This window comes from Ahaetulla prasina, chromosome 14, assembly GCF_028640845.1.
Source record: "Ahaetulla prasina isolate Xishuangbanna chromosome 14, ASM2864084v1, whole genome shotgun sequence".
Lineage (NCBI taxonomy): Eukaryota > Metazoa > Chordata > Lepidosauria > Squamata > Colubridae > Ahaetulla > Ahaetulla prasina.
Window position 1 is genome coordinate 24,777,270 of NC_080552.1, and position 26,021 is coordinate 24,803,290.

At 41.9% G+C, this 26,021-nt stretch overlaps 1 protein-coding gene across 4 annotated transcripts in view; it reads right to left on the minus strand.

Moving 5' to 3' along the window:
- The window catches only part of CREBBP (CREB binding protein), a 65,614-nt gene that overhangs the window by 12,431 nt on the left and 27,162 nt on the right, over window positions 1-26,021 (minus strand). For 3 of the 4 annotated variants that reach the window (XM_058157375.1, XM_058157374.1, XM_058157372.1), the window contains exons 19-25: window positions 25,051-25,139; window positions 22,642-22,752; window positions 8,253-8,309; window positions 7,902-7,979; window positions 6,456-6,523; window positions 5,482-5,632; window positions 4,510-4,656 (exon numbers count right to left, since the gene is read on the minus strand). In XM_058157375.1, coding sequence (XP_058013358.1) covers window positions 4,510-4,656; window positions 5,482-5,632; window positions 6,456-6,523; window positions 7,902-7,979; window positions 8,253-8,309; window positions 22,642-22,752; window positions 25,051-25,139 — 701 coding nt within the window. The remainder of the gene's footprint in view (window positions 1-4,509; window positions 4,657-5,481; window positions 5,633-6,455; window positions 6,524-7,901; window positions 7,980-8,252; window positions 8,310-22,641; window positions 22,753-25,050; window positions 25,140-26,021) is intronic. The other variant, XM_058157373.1, reaches the window with a different exon arrangement.

Here is a 26,021-nt window from a genome sequence, read left to right on the forward strand (position 1 = left end):
CTAATTAAAATCCTATTAAAATCCTATGCCAGTCCTGCGCGAACAAACAAATAGGTCTTCAGCTCTCGGCGGAAAGTCCGAAGGTCCGGCAATTGCCGAAGTCCAGGGGGAAGTTCGTTCCAAAGAGTGGGAGCCCCCACAGAGAAGGCCCTCCCCCTGGGGGCCGCCAGCCGACATTGCTTGGCGGACGGCACCCTAAGGAGTCCCTCTCTGTGCGAGCATACAGGTCGGTGGGAGGCATTCGGTAACAGCAGGCGGTCCCGTAAGTACCCTGGCCCTAAGCCATGGAGCGCTTTAAAGGTAGTCACCAATACCTTGAAGTGTACCCGAAAGACCACAGGTAGCCAGTGCAGACTGCGCAGGAGAGGTGTTACATGGGAGCAACGTGTGGCTCCCACTATCACCCGCGCAGCTGCATTCTGAACCAACTGGAGCCTCCGGATACTCTTCAAGGGGAGCCCCATGTAGAGAGCGTTACAGTAGTCCAAGCAAGAGGTAACCAGAGCATGAGTGACCGTGCATAAGGCATCCCGGTCGAGGAAGGGGCGCAACTGGCGAACCAGGCGAACCTGGTAAAAAGCCCTCCTGGCGACGGTCGTCAAATGATCTTCGAAAGACAACCGTCCATCCAGGAGGATGCCCAAGTTGCGCACCCTTTCCACTGGGGCCAATGATTCGCCCCCAACAGTCAGCCGCGGTTGCAGCTGACTGTACCGGGGTGCCCGCATCCACAGCCACTCCGTCTTGGAGGGATTGAGTTTGAGCCTGTTTCTCCCCATCCAGACCTGTACAGCTTCCAAACACCGGGACAGCACTTCGACGGCTTTGTTGGGATGGCCTGGGGTGGAAAAGTACAGCTGCGTGTCGTCAGCGTACAGTTGGTACCTCACCCCAAAGCCATTGATTATCTCACCCAGCGGCTTCATATAGATGTTGAACAGAAGAGGCGAGAGAATCGACCCCTGCGGCACCCCACATGTGAGGGGCCTCGCGGTCGATCTCTGCCCTCCTGCCAACACCGTCTGCGACCGGTCAGAGAGATAGGAGGAGAACCACCAATAAACGGTGCCTCCCACTCCCAAACTCCCTAACCGGTGCAGCAGGATACCATGGTCGATGGTATCAAAAGCCGCTGAGAGATCTAATAGGACCAGGGCAGAGGAACAACCCCTCCAGAGATCATCAACCAACGCGACCAAAGCCGTCTCCGTACTGTACCCGGGTCGGAAGCCAGACTGGAACGGGTCTAGATAGACAGATTCCTCCAGGTATTGGGGTAATTGACGTGCCACCACACTCTCAACAACCTTCGCCACAAAGCGAAGGTTGGAGACAGGACGATAATTTCCTAAAACAGCCGGGTCCAGGGAGGGCTTCTTGAGGAGGGGCCTCACCACCGCCTCTTTCAAGGCGGCGGGGAAAACACACTCCATCAAAGAAGCATTTATAATCCCCTGGAGCCAGCCTCGTGTCACCTCCTGTGTGGCCAGCACCAACCAGGAGGGGCACGGGTCCAATAAACATGTGGTAGCATTCAACCGCCCCAACAACCTGTCCATGTCCTCGGGAGTCACAGGGTCAAATCCATCCCAAATAATCTCAACAAGACGTGTCTCTAGCCCCTCACCCAGATCTACCCACTGTTGATCCATTCCGTCCCTAAGCTGAACGATTTTATCGTATAGATAACCACTAAACTCCTCGGCATGGCCCTGTAAGGGGTCATCCCGCACCTCCTGATGAAGGAGGGAGCGGGTCACCCGAAACAGGGCCGCCAGGCAGTTATCTGCCAACGCAATGAGGAAGGAAACGTAGGAATGCTTCGCTTCCCTCAGTGCCACTAGGTAAGTCCTACTATAGGACCTAACTAGTGTCCGGTCAGCCTCGAAACGGCTGGATCTCCCGGCACTCTCTAGGCATCTTCTCCGGCGTTTCATCTCCTTCAGCCCCTCGGAGAACCAGGGGGCTGGTTGAGATCTGCGCCGGGTCAGAGGCCGCAAAGGCACGACACGGTCCAAAGCGCCAGTCGCGGCCCGTTCCCAGGCCGCAACTAATTCCTCAGCCATGCCGTGGGCCAGATCCTCAGGAAATGGCCCAAGCTCCATCAGGAACCTCTCCGGGTCCATCAGGCGCCTGGGATGGAACCAACGAGTTGGTCCCGTCTCCCTGCGGTGTCGAGCAGCGGTCTGAAAGTCTAGACGAAGGAGAAAATGATCTGACCATGACAACGGCTCGGTAATTAAATCTCCTAAATCCAGATCATTTAACCACTGTCCAGAGATAAAAATCAGATCCAGTGTGCCTCCCCCCATGTGAGTAGGGCCATCAACTATTTGTGTCAGGTCCAGGGCCGTCATGGAGGCCATGAACTCCCGAGCTGCCATTGATGACAAGCCGGTTGATGGTAAGTTAAAGTCCCCCATGACTATAAGCCTGGGGGTCTCCACCACCACCCCAGCAAGCACCTCCAGCAGCTCGGGCAGGGCTGTAGTCACGTAGCAAGGAGCCAGGTACGTGATTAGCAAGCCCACCTGCACCCTATGACCCCATTTCACAAAGAGGGATTCACAACTGGCTATCTGAGGCACAGTGGTCTCCCTCGGTTCCAGACTTTCCTTAATCACAACCGCCACCCCACCCCCCTACCTTGGGCCCTCGGTTGATGGAATGCTCGGAAACCTGGTGGGCACATTTCGACAAGGGGAGTTCCCCCTTCCGTGCCCAACCAGGTCTCCGTAATGCCCATAAGGTCCTCCTGCATAAGATCGCAAAGCAGGGGGGCTTTATTGACCACGGACCGTGCATTGCACAGCATCAACCGGAGGCCCAAGCTCTGAGGATCCTGGCCGCCTGGGGAATGGGAAAAGTCTGAGGGGTCGGGGCGTTTGATCGCTTTTAAACAGCGAGCACGCGCCCCCAAAGATCGATATGGCCCCTCACTTCCGCCATATCTGCCTCTCCCACTAACCACACAGATGGAACCACCCTCATCGTCAGGAACATCACCCTCCCCCAAAACCTTCGGACCTATTAAAACCCCTCCGCAAGCACGCGCAGTGACTGGCCCCTCCCTCGGCGGGCTACCCCCAGCACCCGCCCTTACCCTCCCCCCCCTTAAAAATTCCCTATCTAAAAATCCCCACAGGTTCTTTCTACGCGCATGCCACCTCTGTGGATCCCAAGACCCGTCATTGAGGCCGGCCCTCGGTAATGTAGGGGGCCATTCCTGCGAGGCGGGGGCACCTCGCAGGTAATTTGATAAAGTAGACCATAACCTACCACTAGATAAAGTAGAAAAATGTGGGTTAGACAGCACCACCACCAGATGGATTCGTAACTGCCTGACCAATCGCACTCAACGTGTAGTCCTCAACGGAACTACATCCACATGGAGGGAAGTATGCAGTGGAGTACCCCAAGGCTCTGTTTTAGGCCCAGTACTCTTCAACATCTTCATCAATGACTTGGACAAGGGGATAGATGGGGAACTCATCAAATTTGCAGATGACACCAAGCTGGCAGGAATAACCAACACTCCAGAAGATAGGCTCAAGTTACAGAAGGATCTTGACAGACTTGAACATTGGGCGCTATCTAACAAAATGAAATTCAACAGTGAAAAGTAAGGTTCTACATTTAAATAACAAAATGCACAGGTACCGTATATGTGGTACCTTGCTCAATAGTAGTAACTGTAACTGTGAGAGGGATCTTGGAGTCACAGTGGACAACCATTTAGATATGAGCCAGCAGTCTGCAGCAGCTGCCAAAAAAACCAACAAAATTCTGGGCTGCATAGACAGAAGGATAGAATCAAAAATACGTGAAGTGTTAATACCACTTTATAATGCCTTGGTAAGGCCACACTTGGAATATTGCATTCAGTTTTGGTCGCCACGATGTAAAAAAGATGTTGAGACTCTAGAAAGAGTGCAGAGAAGAGCAACAAAGATGATTAGGGGACTGGAGGCTAAAACATATGAAGAACGGTTGCAGGAACTCAGTATGTCTAGTTTAATGAAAAGAAGGACTAGGGGAGATATGATAGCAGTGTTCCAATATCTCAGGGGTTGCCACAAGGAAGAGGGAGTCAAACTATTCTCCAAAGCACCTGAGGGTAGAACAAGAAGCAATGGGTGGAAACTAATCAAGGAGAGAAGCAACTTAGAACTAAGGAGAAATTTCCTGACAGTTAGAACAATTAATAAGTGGAACAACTTGCCTGCAGAAGTTGTGAATGCTCCAACACTGTAAATTTTTAAGAAAATGTTGGATAACCATTTGTCTGAAATGGTGTAGGGTTTCCTACCTGGGCAGGGGGTTGGACTAGAAGACCTCCAAAGTCCCTTCCAACTCTGTTATTATGAATAAAATGATATGTAAGTAGAATATATATCTATAATATATAAGTCATCTAATTTTCCCCACAACTAGAACTATGTGAGACAGCCTGGCATAAGACTGAATAACCAGAATCCTTCCTTTGTTTGGAAGGAAGCAAAGCAAGACCTTGTGTTTGGAGGTGGACAATCCCATCCGTATTCTTGCACGTGCATGCCAAAAAAGCAGACATCTACACCATCAATCTCTTCAAAAGCAAAAAGAGCCTTTGTTCGGTAGGGGAAGGCCTCAGCCATTTCACGAGAATCCACAAATCTACAACAAAGAGAAATTCACACCATTTTAAGGTAAAAGATAAAAAGCGACAAATTAATTATTTGATGTTAGAAAAAAATGTCCTTCTCAAGAAGGCTTACAAGTAATTTGTTTTTTTCAACTATTATTGCTTTATAATAGATGAAAATGGCAAACACAATATCCACCCAGAGCCTGTTCTGATATATAAGATTCTTTGGACCCTACATTTGGCATAAAATGCCCAGCTGTTTAGAATTCTTCCTTAAAGGGCAAAGAGAACTGAGAATGACATTTCTAAAAAATTTCCCAAGCAAAAGACTGCTCTATCTGCTAGGCTGTTATGAGAATCAGTTCTCACATAAGAGTGAGAAAAAACAAGATCATAGCAGATATAACCATTACAGTATTAAAACAGGGTTAGGGAGAAATCAGGTTTCCCCTACCCTCCAAAAGGGGGAGCAGGCAATGGCGTGAACATTTTCTAGAATATAGCTAGCTTGCTGTTGAAACAAAAAACAATTGCTTTTATTCATCTGTTATGGCTTCTACAATGACTGTTTTTCAGTAAAATACTCATCAGGAATTCTTTAGCTAATCTAATTGATCCTAATCTTCCCTTTTAGCTGTTGTCATGGGCACAACATAATAGGCTTTCTGGTTCCCAATGTATAAAATACCCTATTCTGAAATTATGCAGACAAAATTCTCAGAATATATGGTAAAATGGCACTTCCAGAAAAAAATAAAATTTTGGATGCTCAAATAAAGATATTATAGAGAAATGGATTCAGTCAATTGGTAATGGTAATCAGATGAATCCAGTAAAAGAAAAGCAAAACTCACCGAGATTTCATTCCTGGTTTGACTTCTACTGTTTTATCTGAACTGGCCACTACTCTCACAAACACTTCCCCAGCTTCTGGGTGATTCTGCCGCCGCAGAAATTTGTTTACACGCTCTTCCAAATGATTTCCTAAGCGGGTAGTCTGTAACCCTAGTAGGTGAGGAGGAAGAAGGGAAGAACAGAAAGAGATTGTTCTGTTCATCACTCGAATATCATTACAGCAACATTTAGCTTTATTTTTAAAGCAACAATCAACATCCTTTATTGTAAGTAACCTCCATAGGAAATTGATGAGCTTGTTTCCAAACAATAAAGAAATGGCTCTTATTACTACAGACTGTCCCCTTGAAATACAAACCATCAACAAAACAGGGGTTCACAAGACCAATCAGGAATCCAGAATTGAAGGGGGAGAGAGAGGGGCTGTATTCATGAGATATGGAATAGCAATAGCACTTAGATAGCACTTATACCTGTATACCGCTTTGCAGTGTTTTACAGCCCTTTCTAAGCGGTTTAGAGTCAGCATTGCCCCCAACAATCTGGGTCCTCATTTTACTGACCTTGGGAAGGCTGAGTCAACCTTAAACTGATCAGGATTAAACTCCAGACTGTGAGCAGAGTTTGCAGTCTAGCCACTGTGCCGCACAACTCTTATGGACCAAATAGAGGCAAGAGCACCAAATGCTTTACAAGACTGTTTCTAAAACTGGGAATATTATGCATGTCCGCCCCCTCTTTCTACTGGGGAAATGAGGAAAGTGGAGTGCTGCCAGTGAAACTCTGTTTTATATTTAGAACTGCAATACAATTATTTTTCCACGCCATTACTTATTTGAATCAAAACAAAATCCAAATATGAACGGCCTTCCACAATATTACTTAAACAATTAATAATGGGGTTCTTTAAAAAATGCATTAAGAAAATTGTTTAAATATAATTAATATACAATAAAGGAGGCCATAAACTTACTTTTGGCACTGAATTTATTCTCTTTGCGTGTTCGGCCAGTTTTCTTCAAGCAGTTATCACACACAAAACTAAAACACAATCAAGAATTAATAAATTTATCCTAAGCAGAAAATACTGTAAAAGATTTTTTAAAAAGGAAAAAAAATACTTAACAAAATATTACTTTCTTCATAAAGAGAAAATGTGCCAAAGGGTTTTTAATTTGGCACTGAAGCCCACCATAATTCCTGAACAGCAAAAGGGATGCAGATTGAGATGACAGGGTTTGTAGGGCTACCCCGGCAGAACATGTAATTGCAAAGCTGAATCCAGGGACTTGGGCTGATGGCAAAAAGGAGTACTAAGACTCAAAAGTAGCTAAAATCTCTTAGCTAAGTGATGATGAAGCAGACAATTTGAAATTCTCAGCTCAACATTCCCTTACGATCTGGCCGGAAGAGCTCTTGGCATCCTAGAGCAGTTGGTCAAAGAGACTGCCACAGGGAAGTTCTTGTCAGCTGGGTATTTGTGTTCAATGTTCAAAAGGAATTGGTGCTGGACAGGGCTCTTTGCATTCTGCTGCAATAACAGCACTTCTTTTATTTACTTATTTGGCATTTTTATATGGCCACCCATCTCACAAGAGTGTGACTCTGGGCAGCACACAACAACAAATTGTACTTCCTTGACATATTGTGACATGTACACCACATCAGGTATCATACACTGGAATATGATATTACATTAAACCTGGCATGTATTTATATTATTCCTTTAAGAAATTCACAGAATAGCCCTTAACACTCTAGAGTATTCTGAGACATGCTGGACTGATAAAAGGCAACAGACAACAGAAGATTGATTCTTTTCTCAGATGCAGACAAGATTTCATCAAGCGCCTTCTCACTTGCATAAAAACACGTAACTAAAGCCTATGGGAAACCCACACGACCCCCAAAAGCCTAATGTCAAATGTAGTTAAGAAACGAAGTGGTTCCTTAGGAGCAACTTGAATTCTAAGAATTATTTAGAAATGATTACAAATTTAATATATTAAAAACTGCATATTTCTTAGGCCCAAAAATGCAAGATGGAGCAAGTCACTTTCAGTAAAATAAAGAAAGGGAATTTAAAAACTTCATTGCAACCTCATATTACAAGCATGCTGAGCAGATTTTTGCCAAACCACAGAACAAAGGTATTTTTGTTGCAAATCATCTACATCTACACAGAATTCTGAAACTTGTTTAATACAAAATGAACATTCCGCCCTAGGGTATACTAGTTTTTATCTTAGATAATTTTTTGTTAATTTTAATCTTAATATTTTAAAATTATTATATTGTCATTTTTCTCATGTTGTAATATGCCTGGATTTGCTTGATAGTGAGATAGGTAGCAAATAAATTTAATCAATAAAATAAATATTCATAGAAGTAAAACATGGCAGCTCTCAGAGTCACTTACCCAGAAGGCCAAATAATATCGTAGTGTAATGCACATATCTGGTGCATTTTCCGGCCACATTCTTTGCAATCAACAAAACTGAACAATGTAAAAGAAGAAGTTTTAGCTTCCTTGAAACAAAAATACATATTAAATACATATGTTTGTCAACACCATAAAAATGTTAAAAAGTGTTTTCGTATGAGATTGCTGTTTCACACATACTAAATAAGTAAGATTTCAGCATTATACTGCTTTCTAAATTACTGGATGTTGACTTTTAAAAGACTTTTTCTGCACTAGTTTTCCCAGCTGACTTATCCTACACTGCCTAAATCTGAAGAAGTTCCAATAGAATCAAACTATACTTACGGCTCAGGATCAAGTGTGTCATTTTTTTTCTTCTCAAAATGATCTTTTGAGATGGTTCTGCAAAGAAAAATACATAAGAAATTAGGGCCAATTTCGATTTTAGCTACATTTTAACCCATAAGTATATTTCTGTAAAAAAAAGGCAGATGCATATAATGAAGCTGCATATGCTTCAGGAGTTTCTCATGGTTAGTCACTCTGGAATTTGATTGTCACCTGTTATTCTTAGACAACGCTGGTTCATAAACTCTAGTTATACGAATTAACCCAAATCAGGTTGAAATTTTAACATTATAAAACTGTTGCAATTTCTGTGTAAAATTCATTGAACAATGCTTGCAAGGAAGCAAAAAACTCACAATTAAAAAACTAAAAAAGGTTTTCAGCACCGTAACTATGAGAACAAGCTATCTAGGGTTGGTTGGCTTCTTTTTTGTTCAGTGCCCATAATCATTCATTTTTAACAATATGTTTCAGACAGGACTATTCTCCATATATTCCAAAATGGAATGTTGAGAACAGGGTGTGCAATATGCTCATGGCTGAATGTGATTTGAATTGAACTCTTTTAAACTGAACATTTATGAAATGTTGCTCAGTATTGAGGATGGAAAATGAACAGCTGCCATGCCAAAAAATGGTTAAAGAAGCCAGATTCTATAGAGGGCAGGCACCTAATATGCAGCAAAGCGGCAGCTTAAGAATTTTCTGCAAATGTAGAAAGAATTAAAGAAGTAGAGGAAAAGGCGAATTTAACAGAAAAGAAGGTGGAAGAATTAGAGGCAAAATTGACATCAGTGGACAAGAACGAACAATCATTTCTCTCGAGATGGACAGAGCTTATTTTTATTTAAGATTTCAAAATATAGAGGAAGAGAAAGGGGTAAACTTGCCAGAATTAATGGCAGGGATGCTGGCGGAAGTGTTGGAACAACCCAAGGAGAAGATAATAAATGAGATGGACAAGGTATTTAGAGTACACACAAGATATGCAATGAGAAATAAATTACCAAGAGAAGTCCATGTAAGATTTACAAAGAAAGGGATAAAGACAGAGATACTACAAATAACCAGAAACACTGCAATGAAATATAAAGATAAAGAGATAGTGGTGTTGAGACAAATACCCAGAAGAGACAAGGAAGGAATATCATTTTTTAACAAGACTTTTAATTACAAAAGGATTGAGTTTCAGATGGCTAATACCAGAAAGGATACTGGCGACATGGCAAGAACAAAGACATAGATTAGATTCTATTGAAAAAGCAAAATTATTCTATGAGCAATTTTGGGGACCATTAGAAGAGGGAAGAAGCAAGAGACTGGATACCAAGAGGGAAGTGTAAAAGATAAAGAAGAAAAAACTAAGGAACAGGAAGAGAGAGCAATGAGAGAAGGAGCAAGAGCAAAAGTAGAATTGGAATATGAAAATATATGTATAATGGATGACTTCAACGCGGTAACTGATGTGGATTTGGACTATAAAACAACAAAAGTAAACAAATCCAGAAAAACCCTCCCGAAGACTTTTTTCACAATGATAGAGGAATTTAATATACAAGATGCATGGAGAAATAATCATTTGAAAGAAAAATATATACTTTTTATTCAAATAGACATTTGTCATGGTCCAGGATAGATATGATAGGGATGTCAATAGACTTAATAGACAATGTACAAGAAATAAACATTGATTCAAATCTTTGGGCGGATCGTAATCTGATTATGGTCCGCCCAAACATGGAAAGGACAAAATAAAAAGTATAGATGGACAATGAACCAAACAATTGTAAATGAAAAAGAATTTCAACCATTTTTGGAAAAAAAATCGGAGTTTTTCTTCAAAGTAAATAAAAAGGAAGACACATCACTCCAAAATGTATGGGATACAATGAAAGCATATATTAGAGGACTGGCAATAACATATTTGGGGGAAAAAACCAAAAAGAAAAGACAAATGTAGAAGAAAATAGAAGAAGAATATAAAAGACTAGAAAAAGAATTATAAAAAAAAATCCACAAGAGGATAAAGTTAAAAAACAAATGGAATTGAAAAAACATGAATTACATTTAATTGAACAAGAATTTTTGGCACATAAATTGAGGTCCGCCAAACAGAACTTTTTTGAAAATGCAAGTAAACTAGGCAGATGGTTGGCATATGAAATGAAAAAGGAAAAAGAGAAGAAGTTAATTAATCAATTCAAGATGAAAAAGGAAGTATATGTTATAGAAATGAAGAAAAAAAAATAATTCAAAACTATTATGAGAGACTATATAATCAAGAGAGGATACCTGATGAAAAGATAAAACAATTACTAGAGAAATCAGATTTACCTAAAATACCTGAACTATATAAGGAAACCTTAGAAGAAAGAATGATGGAATTGAGAGAGGCAATGAAAAACAAAAAAATGGGAAAACACTGGGTCCAGATGGACTACCAGCAGAACTATATAAATTATTCCAAGATACATTGAGTAATGTAATGTTGGACTTATTTAATGAACTACTGGTGAAAGGAAAGATTCCAGACTCTTGGATGGAGGCTTATGTCGTACTTATACCTAAAGAAGATATAGATTTACTACAAGTCAAAAATTATAGACTGATCTCATTGCTGAATGTGGATTATAAAATCTTTGCTTCAATAATGGCGAATAGGTTAAAAAACTTTTAAATGAAATGATTCATATGGACCAAAATGTGTTTTTACCAAAGAGACAATTTAGAGACAATATGACGATAATTTTGAATACTTTAGAATATTATGAGGTACACTCAGAAAAAGAAATGGCGACGATGTTTTTAGATGCATAGAAAGTGTTTGATAACGTGAATTGGCAATTTATGATAGAAAAATTACAGATGATGGAGTTTGGGGAGAGATTCATAAATATGATAAAAACAATTTATAAAAAGCAATCGGCAAAAATAATGATGAACGGAGAGATGACAGAAAAAGTGAATATAATGAAAGGCACAAGGCAAAGATGCCCATTATCACCACTGTTATTTGTATTAACGTTAGAAGTGTTAATATAAGAAGAAATGAAGACATGAAAGGAATGAAAATTAAGAAAGACGAATATAAATTACAAGCCTTTGCAGATGATTTAGTTTTTATATTGGAAGAACCGCAAATAACAGGCCCTAAACTATTAGAACAAATAGAAGAATACGGGGAGGTTGCAGGATTAAAAAATAAGTAAAGATAAAACAAAAATATAGGTTAAAAGTATAACAGAAAAACAGAAAGGAGAATTGATGGAGAAACTAAATATTCAAATTGTGAAGAAAATGAAATATTTAGGAATATAGTTAACTTCATGATGTGTAACGATAAAGGAAGATAATTATTACAAATTAAAGAAACAGACTGAGGAAGACTTGGAAAAATGGAAAAATCCACAGTTATCATTAATGGGAAAGATAGCGATAGTAAAGATGAACATATTGCCGAGACTATTGTTTCTGACAATACCGATAAAAGTAGAAAAGACATATTTTGAACACCTTACTAAAATAATGAGGAAATTTATATGGCATGGGAAAAAAGGAAGAATCAACATAAAACTGTTACAAGATACGAGACTACATGCAAGATTTGGACTGCTAAATTAGGAACTATATTACCAGGCAGCAGCGTTGACTTGGATCAGAGAATGGATTGGATTAAGAAATACAAGATTATTAACTTTGGAAGGACACAATTTACAAATCGGATGGCATGCCTTTTTATGGTATGGCAGAAGCAAGATGAATACTTATTTTCAAAGACATTATGTAAGAAATGCATTATTAGAATAGAATATTTTTTTTTTAATTGGCCAAGTGTGATTGGACACACAAGGAATTTGTCTTGGTGCATATCCTCTCAGTGTACATAAAAGAAAAGATATGTTCATCAAGAATTCTAAGGTACAACACTTAATGATAGTCATAGGATACAAATAAGCGAAACAATCAATATAAATTATAAGGATACAAGCAACAAAGTTACAGTGATACAGTCATAAGTGGAAGGAGATGGGTGATGGGAACTATGAGAAGATTAATAGTAGTGCAGATTTAGTAATAGTTTGACAGTATTGAGGGAATTATTTGTTTAGCAGAGTGATGGCGTTCGGGAAAAAACTATTCTTATGTCTAGTTGTTCTGGTGTGCAGTGCTCGGTAGTGTCATTTTGAGGGTAGGAGTTGAAACAGTTTATGTCCAGGATGCGAGGTGTCTGTAAATATTTTCACAGTCCTCTTTTTGACTCGTGCAGTATACAGGTCCTCAATGGAAGGCAGGTTGGTAGTAATTGTTTTTTCTGCAGTTCTAATTATCCTCTGAAGTCTGTGTCTGTCTTGTTGGGTAGCAGAACCAAACCAGACACTTATAGAGGTACAGATGATAGACTCAATAATTCCTCTGTAGAACTGTATCAGCAGCTCCTTGGGCAGTGTGAGCTTTCTAAGTTGGCGCAGAAAGAACATTCTTTGTTGTGCTTTTTTGATAACTTTTTGATGTTAGCTGTCCTTTTTAGATCTTGCCATATGGTAGACCCTTGAAATTTGAAGGTCTCTACTGTTGATACTGTGTTGTCTAGTATTGTAAGAGGTGGAAATATGGAAGGGTTTCTCCTAGAGTCTACCACCATTTCTACGGTTTTGAGTGTGTTCAGTTCCAGATGGTTCCGGTCGCACCATGAGGCTAGTTGCTCAACCTCCCGTCTGTATACAGATTCATCATTGGGGACAGAGAATTAATTGATACAGAAAATTTCTGTCCCCAGCAATCCAAAATTAATAGGGTTATCAGTGCAAGTAACATAGATGTTTGTGTGGGTAAGATTATCAGCCCTGTTATCAAGCAAAACCAAGCATTTAACAGTGAGTGCCATACCACGTGCACTAAACCAACAGGTGGCAAGAAAGTAGGGGCAGTCAGGCACAACATAGGTTATGTAGACAGTAAACACAAGGTCAATCCAAATGGACTCAAATGCCTATACACCAATGCACAGAGTATGAGGAATAAACAGGGTGAATTAGAAATTCAAGTAAATGAGGGCAGATATGATATTGTTGCCATTACGGAAACTTGGTGGGATGAAACCGACAAATGGAACATACAGCTAGAGGGATATACATATTTAAAAGAAATAGACCAAATAAAAGAGGAGGTGGAGTTGCACTATATATAAGAAATAACTACATCTCTACAGAAATAGAGCACAACAATGATGAAAATCATCTTGAATGCATTTGGGTCAATATAAAAGGGGGGGAAATGATATTGCCATAGGTCTATACCATAGGCCACCCAACCAAACAGAGGAAGTAGATGAACTTTTTGCTAGTCAGCTAACTAAGGTATGTAGGAAGCACATCACAGTAGTAATGGGGGATTTTAACTACCCTGACATCAACTGGGAGACAAACTCTGCACCAAGTGGAAGATCCAACAGGTTCCTAACAAACCTAGCAGACAACTTTGTTTCCCAAAAAGTAGAGAAGGCAACAAGGGGATTAGCCATACTGGACTTAATTCTCATTAACAGAGATGAAATGATAGAAGGTGTTGAAGCTACAGGAACCTTGGGGGCAAGTGATCACGCAATATTGGAATTCGACATTAAGCAAATACAAGTAGTAGAACAAAGTCAAACTAGAGTCTTGGACTTTAAGAGAGCTAATTTCAATAAACGTAGAGAGAGCTTGAGAAGGATTCCATGGATGAGAATCCTCAAGGGGAAAACAACTCAAGAAGCTTGGGAAATTTTGAAAAGTGAGATTGTAAAAGCGCAGTCTAGCACAATACCAATGAAGAAAAAAAATAATAGATCTCAAAAGAAACCAGCATGGATGCATAAAGAACTATCTGACAAATTGAAAGACAAAAAGGACACATATAAAAAGTGGAAAGGGGGGCAAATAACTAAGGCAGAATATCAGCAAATAGCCCGAGCCTGTAAAGATGAAGTGAGGAAAGCTAAGGCTCACAACGAACAAAGGCTAGCGACAAAAGTAAAAAATAACAAAGAAAGCTTCTTCCAACATGTTAAAAACAAGAAAAAAGTCAAGGAAACAATTGGCCCATTGCTGGGAGAAAATGGCAAGAAGGTGACAAGCAACAGGGAGAAAGCAGATCTACTTAACTCATTTTTTGCATCTGTCTTTAAACAAAAGGAAAAAACAATCCAACCTATCAAAAACAGCATCACAAAAAACAGATTAGAAACACAAGTTAAAATAGGGAAGAAAATGGTAAGTGAACACCTGTCTACCCTAGATGAGTTAAAATCACCAGGACCAGATGGATTACATCCCAAGGTTTTGAAGGAACTGGCAGACGAGATCTCAGAACCACTGAACTATATCTTTCAAAGATCCTGCCAGGGGAGCTGCCAGAGGACTGGAAAAGAGCTGATATAGTTCCCATCTTCAAAAAAGGAAAAAAAAAACAGATCCAGGAAACTACAGTCCTATCAGCCTGACCTCAATACGGGGAAGATTCTGGAAAAGATAATCGACCACCTAGAAGCAAACAAAGTAATAACCAAAAGCCAACATGGGTTTGTCAAAAACAGATCATGCCAGACTAATCTTATTGCATTCTTTGACAAAATGACAAAATTAGTAGACCAGAGGAATGCTGTCGATATAATTTACTTGGACTTCAGTAAAGCATTTGATAAAGTAGACCATAACCTACTACTAGATAAAGTAGAAAAATGTGGGTTAGACAGCACCACCACCAGATGGATTCGTAACTGGCTGACCAACCGCACTCAACGTGTAGTCCTCAATGCAACTACATCCACATGGAGGGAAGTATGCAGTGGAGTACCCCAAGGCTCTGTTTTAGGCCCAGTACTCTTCAACATCTTCATCAATGACTTGGACAAGGGGATAGATGGGGAACTCATCAAATTTGCAGATGACACCAAGCTGGCAGGAATAACCAACACTCCAGAAGATAGGCTCAAGTTACAGAAGGATCTTGACAGACTTGAACATTGGGCGCTATCTAACAAAATGAAATTCAACAGTGAAAAAAGTAAGGTTCTACATTTAGGCAGAAACAACAAAATGCACAGGTACCGTATATGTGGTACCTTGCTCAATAGTAGTAACTGTGAGAGGGATCTTGGAGTCCCAGTGGACAACCATTTAGATATGAGCCAGCAGTGTGCAGCAGCTGCTAAAAAAGCCAACACAGTTCTGGGCTGCATAAACAGAGGGATAGAATCAAGATCACGTGAAGTGTTAGTGCCACTTTATAATGCCTTGGTAAGGCCACACTTGGAATACTGCATTCAGTTTTGGTCGCCACAATGTAAAAAAGATGCTGAGACTCTAGAAAGAGTGCAGAGAAGAGCAACAAAGATGATTAGGGGACTGGAGGCTAGAACATATGAAGAACAGTTGCAGGAACTGGTTATGTCTAGTTTAATAAAAAGAAGGACTAGGGGAGACATGATTGCAGTGTTCCAGTATCTCAGGGGTTGCCACAAAGAAGAGGGAGTCGGGCTGTTCTCCAAAGCACCTGAGGGTAGAACAAGACACAGTGGGTGGAAACTGATCAAGGAAAGAAGCAATTTAGAACTAAGGAGAAATTTCCTGACAGTTAGAACAATTAATAAGTGGAACGACTTGCCTGCAGAAGATGTGAATGCTCCAACACTGGAAATTTTTATGAAAATGTTGGATATCCATCTGTCTGAGATGGCGTAGGGTTTCCTGCGTGGGCAGGGGGTTGGACTAGAAGGCCTCCAAGGTCCCTTCCAACTCTGTTATTGTTGTTGTTGTTATTATTAATTATTAATTATTATTATTATTATATTGTCTCGAATGAGACCGATCACCGTTGTGTCATCTGCGAAGTTCAGTAGTTTAACAGATGGATTGTTAGAGATGCAGTCATTGGTATACAGAGAGAAGTGGGGAGAGCACACAGCCTTGGGGGACACCTGTGCTAATTGTACAGGTATCTGATGTGATTCTGTTTAGCTTCACCTGCTGCTTCCTGTTTTTTATTATTATTATTATTATTATTATTATTATTATTATTATTATTATTATTATTATTATTATTATTATTATTATTATTATTATTATTTACATTTATATCCCGCCCTTCTCCGAAGACTCAGGGCGGCTTACAATGTGTAAGGCAATAGTCTCATTCTATTTGTATATTTACAAAGTCAACTTATTGCCCCCACAACTATCTGGGTCCTCATTAGGAAGCTTATGATCCATTTACAAGTGTGTTGAGGTACCTGTAGCTGGTTTAGCTTAGTTAGAAGAATGTCTGGAATGATGGTATTGAATGCTGAACTAAAGTCTACAAAGAGGACCCTTATGTAGGTCTTTGGAAATTCAAGCTGTTGTAGGATGTAGTGCAGAGCCCTATTAATAGCATCATCTGTTGATCTATTTGCTCGGTATGCAAATTGCAAGGGGTCTAACAGCGGATCCGTGATGGTTTTCAAGTGGGACAGCATTAGCCTTTCAAAGGTTTTCATGACTACAGATGTTGGAGCAACTGGTCTGTAGTCATTCAGTTCCTTAATGGTGGGCTTTTTTGACAATTAATTAATTAATTAATTAATTAATTAATTAATTAATTTAATTTCTATACCGCCCTTCTCCCAAAGGACTCAGGGCGGTTTACAGCCAGATAAAATAGCAGATACAAAAATTAAAAACAAATATTAAAAGACTAACTCAAATTTGGCTAAGAACTGTAAAAATCCAATAAAAACCCCAATTAAAAACTATTAGGCCAGTCCTGCGCAATGGAACAAAAATGTCTTCAACTCGCGACGGAAGGTCCGGAGGTCAGGGAGTTGGTGTATCCCTGGAGGTAGCTCGTTCCAGAGGGCTGGAGCCCCCACAGAGAAGGCCCTCCCCCTGGGGGTCGCCAGCCGACATTGTCTGGCCGATGGCACCCTGAGGAGACCCTCCCTATGGGAGCGCACTGGTCGATGGGAGGCCACCGGTAGCAGCAGGCGGTCCCATAAATAATCCGGTCCTATGTCATGGAGTGCTTTAAAGATGATAACCAACACCTTGAATTGCACCCGGAAGACCACCGGAAGCCAGTGCAGCCTGCGCAGGAGAGGTGTTATATGGGAGCCTCGAGTTGCTCCCTCTATCACCTGCACGGCCGCATTCTGAACCAGTTGGAGCCTCTGGGTGCTCTTCAAGGGGAGCCCCATGTAGAGAGCATTGCAGTAGTCCAGGCGGGAAGTGACGAGGGCGTGAGTGACTGTGCATAGGGAATCCCGGTCTAAGAAGGGACGCAACTGGCGTATCAGGCGAACCTGATAAAAAGCTCCTCTGGCGACGGCCGTCATATGCTCTTCTAATGACAGCCGTGCATCCAGAAGGACGCCCAGATTGCGGACTCTCTCCGTGGGGGCCAATGACTCGCCCCCAACAGTCAGCGATGGAATCAGCTGGCTGTACCGGGATGCCGGCATCCACAGCCACTCGGTCTTGGAAGGGTTGAGTTGGAGCCTGTTTTTCCCCATCCAGACCCGCACGGCCTCCAGACACCGGGACGTCACTTCAATGGCTTTGTTGGGGTGGTTAGGGGTGGAAATGTACAGCTGTGTATCATCAGCGTACAGGTGACAACGCACCCCAAAACCACGGATGATCTCACCCAGCGGCTTCATATAGATGTTGAACAGGAGAGGTGAGAGAACCATCCCTTGTGGCACCCCACATAAGAGGCGCCTCGCGACTGATCTCTGCCCCCCTGTCAACACCGTCTGCAACTGGTCAGAAACGAAGGAGAACCACCGAAAAACGGTGCCCCCCACTCCTAACCCCTCCAGCCGTCGCAGCAAGATACCATGGTCAATGGTATCAAAAGCCGCTGAGAGCCCTCCAAAGATCATCCACCAACGCGACCAATGCCGTCTCTGTGCTGTACCCAGGCCGGAAACCGGACTGGGACGGGTCAAGATAGACAGTTTCATCCAGGTACTGAGGGAGCTGATGCGCCACCACACTCTCAACAACCTTCGCCACAAAACGAAGGTTGGAGACCGGACGATAGTTCGCTAAAACAGCTGGATCCAGGGAGGGCTTCTTGAGGAGGGGTCTCACCACCGCCTCTTTCAAGGTGGTAGGGAAGACACCCTCCCTCAAAGAAGCGTTAACAATTCCCTGAAGTCAGCCTCGTGTAACCTCCTGTGTGGCCAGTACCAGCCAGGAGGTACACGGGTCCAATAAACATGTGGTTGCATTCAGCCTCCTCAGTATCTTGTCCATGTCCTCGGGAGCCACAGTATCAAACTCCTCCCAGATGACATCCTCAAGATCCACCTCCGTCATCCCGCCCGAATCTACCCAATCTGAGTCCAGCCCATCCCGGATCTGAGCGATTTTATCGTGCAGATATTGTCCAAAATCCTCAGCACGTCCTTGCAAGCGGTCCTCCCTAGCTCCCTGAGTAAGAAGGGAGCGGGTCACCCTAAACAGGGCGGCTGGACGATTATCTGCCGATGCAATAAGAGCGGAAAAATACTCACGTTTCGCCGCTCTTATCGCCACTAGGTAGGTCTGAATATGAGACCTTACTAGTGTTTGATCAGATTCAGAACGGCTGGTCCTCCAACCACTCTCTAGGCGTCTTTTCCGGTGCTTCACCTCTCTCAGCTCCTCAGAATACCAGGGAGCCGGTCGAGATCGGCGCCGGGTCAGAGGCCGCAAAGGCACGACGCGGTCCAAGGCCCCCGCCGCCGCCCTTTCCCAGGCAGCGACAAGTTCTTTGGCCGAGCCGTGAGGTAGGTCCTCAGGAAATGGCCCAAGCTCCGTCAGAAACCTCTCCGGGTCCATCAGGTGCCTGGGACGGAACTGATGAATCGGTTCCGTCTCCCTGCGGTGTGGGTTGGCGGTTCGAAAGTCCAGCCGAAGGAGCGAATGATCAGACTATGACAAGGGTTGAATAACTAAATCCCCTAATTCTAGATCATTCAACCACTGTCCAGAGACAAAAATCAAGTCCAGAGTGTTTCCCCCAGTGTGAGTGGGACCATCAACTAACTGGGTCAGGTCCAAGGCTGTCATGGAAGCCATGGACTCCCGAGCTGCAACAGATGCTTCACTGACCAACGGCAGGTTGAAATCCCCCCTAACCATAAGTCTAGGGGTATCAACCGCCATCCCGGCTATCACATCCAGCAGTTCGGGCAGGGCTGCTGTCACGCCGCAAGGAGCCAGGTACGTAATCAGCAAGCCCAACTGTATCCCCTGACCCCACTTCACAAAGAGGGATTCACATCCGCCTATCTGTGGTACAGTGACCTCCCCTCCACCCCTACCCTGGGCCCTCGGCTGATGAAATGCACAGAAGCCTGGTGGGCACATTTCAACAAGGGGCGCCCCCCCCTTCCGTGCCCAACCAGGTCTCTGAGATGCCCATCAGGTCTGTACCCCCCTCTTGTATGAGATTGAAAATAAGGGGGGGCTTTATTCACGACGGACCTGGCATTACACAACATCAGCCGAAGGTCCAGGCTCTGAGGATCCCGGCCACCTGGGGAACGGGAAAAGTCAGAGGGACCGGAGTACGAGACCGTTTGCAAATAACGATTGTGCACTCCCCAAACATGATACGGTCCCCCGCTTCCGCCATATCTGCCCCTCCCAATTACCGTGCTGATGGAATGGCCCTCATGAAATTGAGCACCAGCCTCCACCTTCGCCTCCGAACCTATGATGTCTACGCCGCGAGCCCTCGCAGGGTCTGGCCATATCCCTATCCCTATCCCTGGTGGGTTTCCCCCTGAACCCATCCTCACCCTCCCTCCCATTAAAAACCCTTTAAAAAGCGATTTTAAAAAGCCCCTGAGTTCCTTCTTTGCCCCATGCCACCTCTCGGGATTCCAAATTCCGTCATCGAGGTAGGCCCTCGATAGCGTGGAGGGCCAAATCTGTGAGAGGGGGGAGTCTCGCAGACCAAGAAATTGCGCTGGTGAATACATTAATGTTCTAGAGAGTGACGGACAATCCCATCCTGGCCAGTCCAGAGGGTAACACAATATTCTCCGACCGGGAATAACTTAGATGATAAATTAAGGTCCAAAGGTCCAAAATTAAGGTCCAAAGGTGGGAATGATGACCTGGGATGGCGGGTCAGCACCCTCCCAGGCAAAGATGGAACACTGCCAAAAGGTGACTCCGCCAACCATGCTGAGCGCAATGGGATGATAGTTGAGCGTTCGAAGCAAGAAGGAACATAGCACATCTCTAGTGATTTACTGAAAATACGGGTGAAGATGGGGGCCAATCGGTCAGCACAGACTTTTAAGCAAGGAGGAGTTATCTTCTCTGGGCCTGGAGCTTTCCCTGGCGTTTGTCTGTGAAATAGATCTTGCACTTCCTTTTCTGTGATCACTAAGGGTTGTGAACCCAATGGGATGGGGTCAATTGTAGGAGGCTTGGCTGCTGTTGGTGTGTCTGAGGTGGGGTTGTGGAAATAGGTTGCTGTAGTTTCCTTTCAAACCTGCAGTAAAACACATTCAGGTCATCTGCCAGTTGCTGATTTACTTCAGCCTAGGAAGGCGGTTTGCCATAGCCGGTGATATTTTTAAGTTTTCCACGTTTACTGATTTATTTGTTGAGAACTGATTCTTTAGCTTTTCAGAGTAGCTTCTTTTTGCTGCTCTGATCTCCCTTGTTAACACATTTCTGGCCTGATTGTACAGCATTTTATCATCTTTTCTGTAAGCTTTCTCTTTGGAACGACGTAGCTGCTTAAGTTTAGGTGTGAACCAAGGTTCGTTGTGACTGTATATTCGCAAGTTCCTGGTGGTACACATAGGCCTTCACAGAAGTTGACATATGATGTTACAGTCTCTGTGAGTTCATCTAAGTCTGCAGAGGTACTTTCAAAAACATTCCAATCAGCACAGTCAAGGCAAGCCTGTAGCTTTAACTTTGCTTCCTCAGTCCAGGTCTTCACCAATTTAATTGTTGGTTTTGTGGTTTTAAGTCTTTGCCTGTAAGCAGGTACAAGGTGAATCATGCAATGATCAGAGTGTCCCACAGCTGCCCGTGGTAAGGTGTTATTGGCGTGGGAGAAGGTTAGAGATAAATATTATTTCAAAATACCAACATGGTTATCAACAATGGAAGTGTAATACATCCAAATATTATCAATATTAGAAATATTCTTAGATATAAAGATATACTAATAGATAAGGGGGAATTGAAGGGGAAACAAGAAATAAAACTAGGGATTGAGTTGGATTGGTATACTCATACGCAAATACGAACAAGATATGAAAAAGATGCTAAATTCTATGGTTTTTATTTAGAAATGATACAGGAACAGATGATAAAATAATTTTAAAAATATATAATGACTGACTTAGTATTGATTTAGAAGAAGAACAAGTAAAAGAAACAATGATAGCTTGGGCAAAAAAATTTCGATACTCAATTGAGTAAATGGCAACAATTATGGGAAAGGCATTACAAATTAACAATGTCCACAGCATATAAAGAGAATCAATATAAAATGTTTTACAGAGGCACATGCCACCTAAAGACTGGCAAAAATGTTTAAAGATAAATCAGCTAAATGTTGGAAATGCCATCAGATACCAGGATCATATTATCATATGTGGTGGACATGTCCAGAAGCAAAAAACTATTGGATTAAAATTAAAACATGGTTAGAAGAAATAATACAACAACATATAGATTTAAAAGCTGAACTGTTCCTATTGGGTATCCTACATAGAAATTTAGTAAAGAAAATATATATTTAGTAAAGAAATATATATTTAGTAAAGAAACCCGAATAACCAAAGACCTACATTAGTAAAGAAAATATATACATGTAATAACTGCAGCGAGGGTAGTATTTGCGCAAAGTTGGAAAGCAGAGACAATTCCTACAGAGGGAGAAGTAATAATATTGGATTGTGCAGAAATGAATAGATTGACTTTGACAATTAAAGAAAGAGAGGAATCTGAATATTTTAAGATATGGGGACAATTTTACCATTGGTTAGAGAAGAAATATATATGGGGTAATGTAATGAAAAATGGGAAGAAGAAAGAAGAGAAATGTGGGAGAAATGTTACAACAAATGAAATGATGACATTATGAAATGATTAACATTGGAGAACAAGAAGAAGACACAAAAGATGCACTCAGATGAAGTACTGAACGAATGATTATGTATTGTATATTTGTTTGTTTACAAAATAAAAAAAATTCCAAAAAAAAAGAATTTTCTGCAAATGTAAACAAGGCTACAGTGTATGAGAAGGCGTGCCTGTTGGCCTGCTACATTTGATATGCTTACACTGTAATTGAAATGGCTTCTTCCTTAGTTTACACTCAGCATGTAAAAAACTGAAATACTTACGTTTGTGGCTGGGCAGGGTCGTCACCCAGGGTAACGTTTTCGCCCTGGATTTCAGTAAAACATCTCTCACAGAAGTGATACCTGTCAGCGAGAAGGCCATATTTGGGTGAACTGGTCCATCAAAACACATAGCCACCCAAGCAATGGAACCACCAATCAGAGCAGGGCAGATCACCACGACGAAAAGGGGAGCGTTGTTTGTTGATTGATGGGCCAGTGTGGACAATGAAAAGGAAAAGAGGAGGGGAAGGGAAGGGAAGGGTTAGAAAAGAGGGAAGAGGACAAACAGCACAGACAGAAGTAGTAAGACACACACACCAAGACAACACAGAGCAGAAAGCCAAGGCAAAGTGCGGGTTAGCATTTGGTCTCATTCCACGGGTGATAAAGGAGAGCTCCAGAATCCCAAGCTTCTTGTGGGGTAGCCTCTGTTTAATCATGAAGTATCCTTTAAAGCAAGCAGTTACTAAGTACGATGTTACTGCAGCCAAAGTAAGCTTATTGCAATATTTATGAATACAACAGAAATAGGAATAGTTTTAAGATTGTCCACTGTAGCAAACTGTGTTTGAAAATTATATTAAATGTGGCCAACTGCTTAAATTAAATGCATACTATACAAACAAAATCAAGCTGATACTTTAAACAAGCATGTAACCAAAAAGCATTTTCCAGTCTATGTTTATTTTATAAATGTGTGTGAACTATTTACATGGTTTATACTACATCATAATGAAGTAATATATTAAGGTTTTGCAAACTGAAACAGATATGTTTCCATTTTCTGTTACCTAGAATGAAGCTTAGCCAATGTTGGTTTAAGGTAAGCAAAGATGAGAAAAGGTATAATTTGTATTTGAATAAGTCCGATCCACATGTTTACTTTTTAGAAAATTTGGAAGCAAAACTTTATCAATATAAGACAAACTTGGCAAATGTATGGAAAAAGTTGAATTAAAATACAAAAACACACAAAGAAAAAATTACATTTTTAAAAACAAGAAAAGAAAAAGATATAGACATTCATGAGTATTATTATAACAGCAACAGTAGTTCTGATCATCCCAATGAAATAACAATAGCAAGAATCCAAAGTGACATGGTGGCTAGCTTCCATGCTATTAAATTTTGCACTTGCCAAGCAATGACCACTATTGCCTTTTTGTGAAAATAGAGACTTTTAGAGATTATTCAGCTGAATCAACTTATTCAGTTTACAAAGAAATATCAAATACTGATCTACAAAGAATAAAAAAAATGAGCCCCAAAGTCAGGCTCAGGAAGCTAAAGCATGCCTCCATCAATAATCATCTTGCCCCAAAACAGCAGCAGCAGCAGCAGCAGCAGATTGCCTAGTTAAAGGCAAGGTTGACTACTACTACACCAGTAACCAAAATTATCCAGATGTTGTTTTTTTTTTTTTTTTGTTTACATTTATACCCCGCCCTTCTCCGAAGACTCAGGGCGGCTTACAATGTATAGGGCAATAGTCTCATTCTATTTGCATATATTTACAAAGTCAACTTATTGCCCCCCCAACAATCTGGGTCCTCATTTTACCTACCTTATAAAGGATGGAAGGCTGAGTCAACCTTGGGCCGGGCTCGAACCTGCAGTAATTGCAGGCTTTGTGTTCTTAATAACAGGCCTTACCAGGCAGAGCTAAACCGGCCCGGTTTTATCAAAGAGGGTCATCACAGCAGACCAAATCCAAATCTACTGCAGTAAATTCCAACCATGTGTATATCAAAGCCAACCATCAACCATCTGCCTCTTTAGATGTTCTTTTCCTGAGATTTTTAGAAGCACCCTTTTTCTTCTGTTTACAAGACTCCCATTTTCCTTCCTAGTAGTTCGTGAGAGGGCACCCATATAGCCAGTGAGAAAAAGCATTTGTCGCACCCTCCTGTTTGGGTAAAATCAGTTCTCACAGTCAATGTGAGGACTACAGGACATTCCATCTTTTTCATAATAAACAGCTACAGAATTCTGGTGGACAATATTTCAACTCCCACACAGAAAGCTGACATCCCATAGATGTCTCCAAGCTGAATATAGCTTGGTGTTGTAGCCTGCCTTAGGCATCCTGTAGTAACGGCAGGCAGTAATAGTGGGACATGAGCAGGGAATGTAGAATTAGGCTTTCTTACACATTGGGCAAAGCAAGATCACAGCATAGATGGCCGTATTGTGGGAAGGAGGAAGCATTCATCTAGTAACTAATCAACATTGATTTATTGTTTCTGTCCCCCCTCCACCCATTTCCTAAATAAATGAGAGCCGTCTCAGAAGTCACTGATTTTTCTAATATGAGGAAACTCCTTTCAGATTCCAACAGGAAGAAATGGCAAGCACACAAAATTAAATTTTAGCCCTTGCTTCTGACCTGGGCAGGACACCAAGACTCACCTGTTCTGGTAGCTGTAGTAGGCAGCATCTCTGGGGATAGTGCACAGCTGCTTGCCATAGCAACACAATGTCTGAGGAGAAAATTCGTACTACAAAAGAAAAAAAATAGTATAGAGAACAGTTTGCTATAGAACAGAACTCTCTATATCAGGGGTGTAAAACTCAATTTCATTGAAAGCCGCATCAGGATTGTGTTTGACATCAGAGGGGCTGGGGGGGCCTGGCCAGGGAGCGTGGCCAGCTTGACGTCACTCCTGTCGGGGTACCTGTGGTGGCCAAAGTGCTCTGCCAGCGAAAACAGGCTCCCAAGCTCCATTTTTGGCTGCCACGGCCTACTGCAACCCTCTGCATGTGGCCCTCCTGAGCTCCATTTTCACTGGCAGAGGGTTATAGGAGGCCGTGGCAGCTGGAAATGGAGCTCAGGAGCCTGTTTTCATTGGCAGAAGCACCGCAGGCCGGCCCTTCGCTGTTTCCAGGGTAGCCCCGGGGGCTAGCTCTAAGCTATTCGGCCCCTAGGCCTTGAGGTTGACAGCCATGCCCTATATGCATAAATAATAATTACTGTCATAGGGTCACTCTGTTCATGTAAATTCAATCTGTAAAATTTAGAAGCCTGTAGTTCATTAAGATCATTAAAGAATTTTTACTGATCATCCAGATATACTCTGTAATAAAATGGGCAGCAAGGTCAAATAAGAATACAGAGGTTAGCTGCTCCCTTACTAAAATATTACATTTATTAATCATTTGTATTGTAATAATATAATACAAAAAAGGAGTTGGATGCTATTTTTAATCTCTTAAACATTGGAATATTTGATTTTAAAATGCATCATATAAATAGGATATGAGCAGAACACTCTAAATTTAAGATTTCATATAAAATGCTTGGAATACTGATTTTTATGGCATTAAAATACTTTAGTTTACCTAAAACATTTTCACTCCTATGTAGAGCAACTAGTTCCACA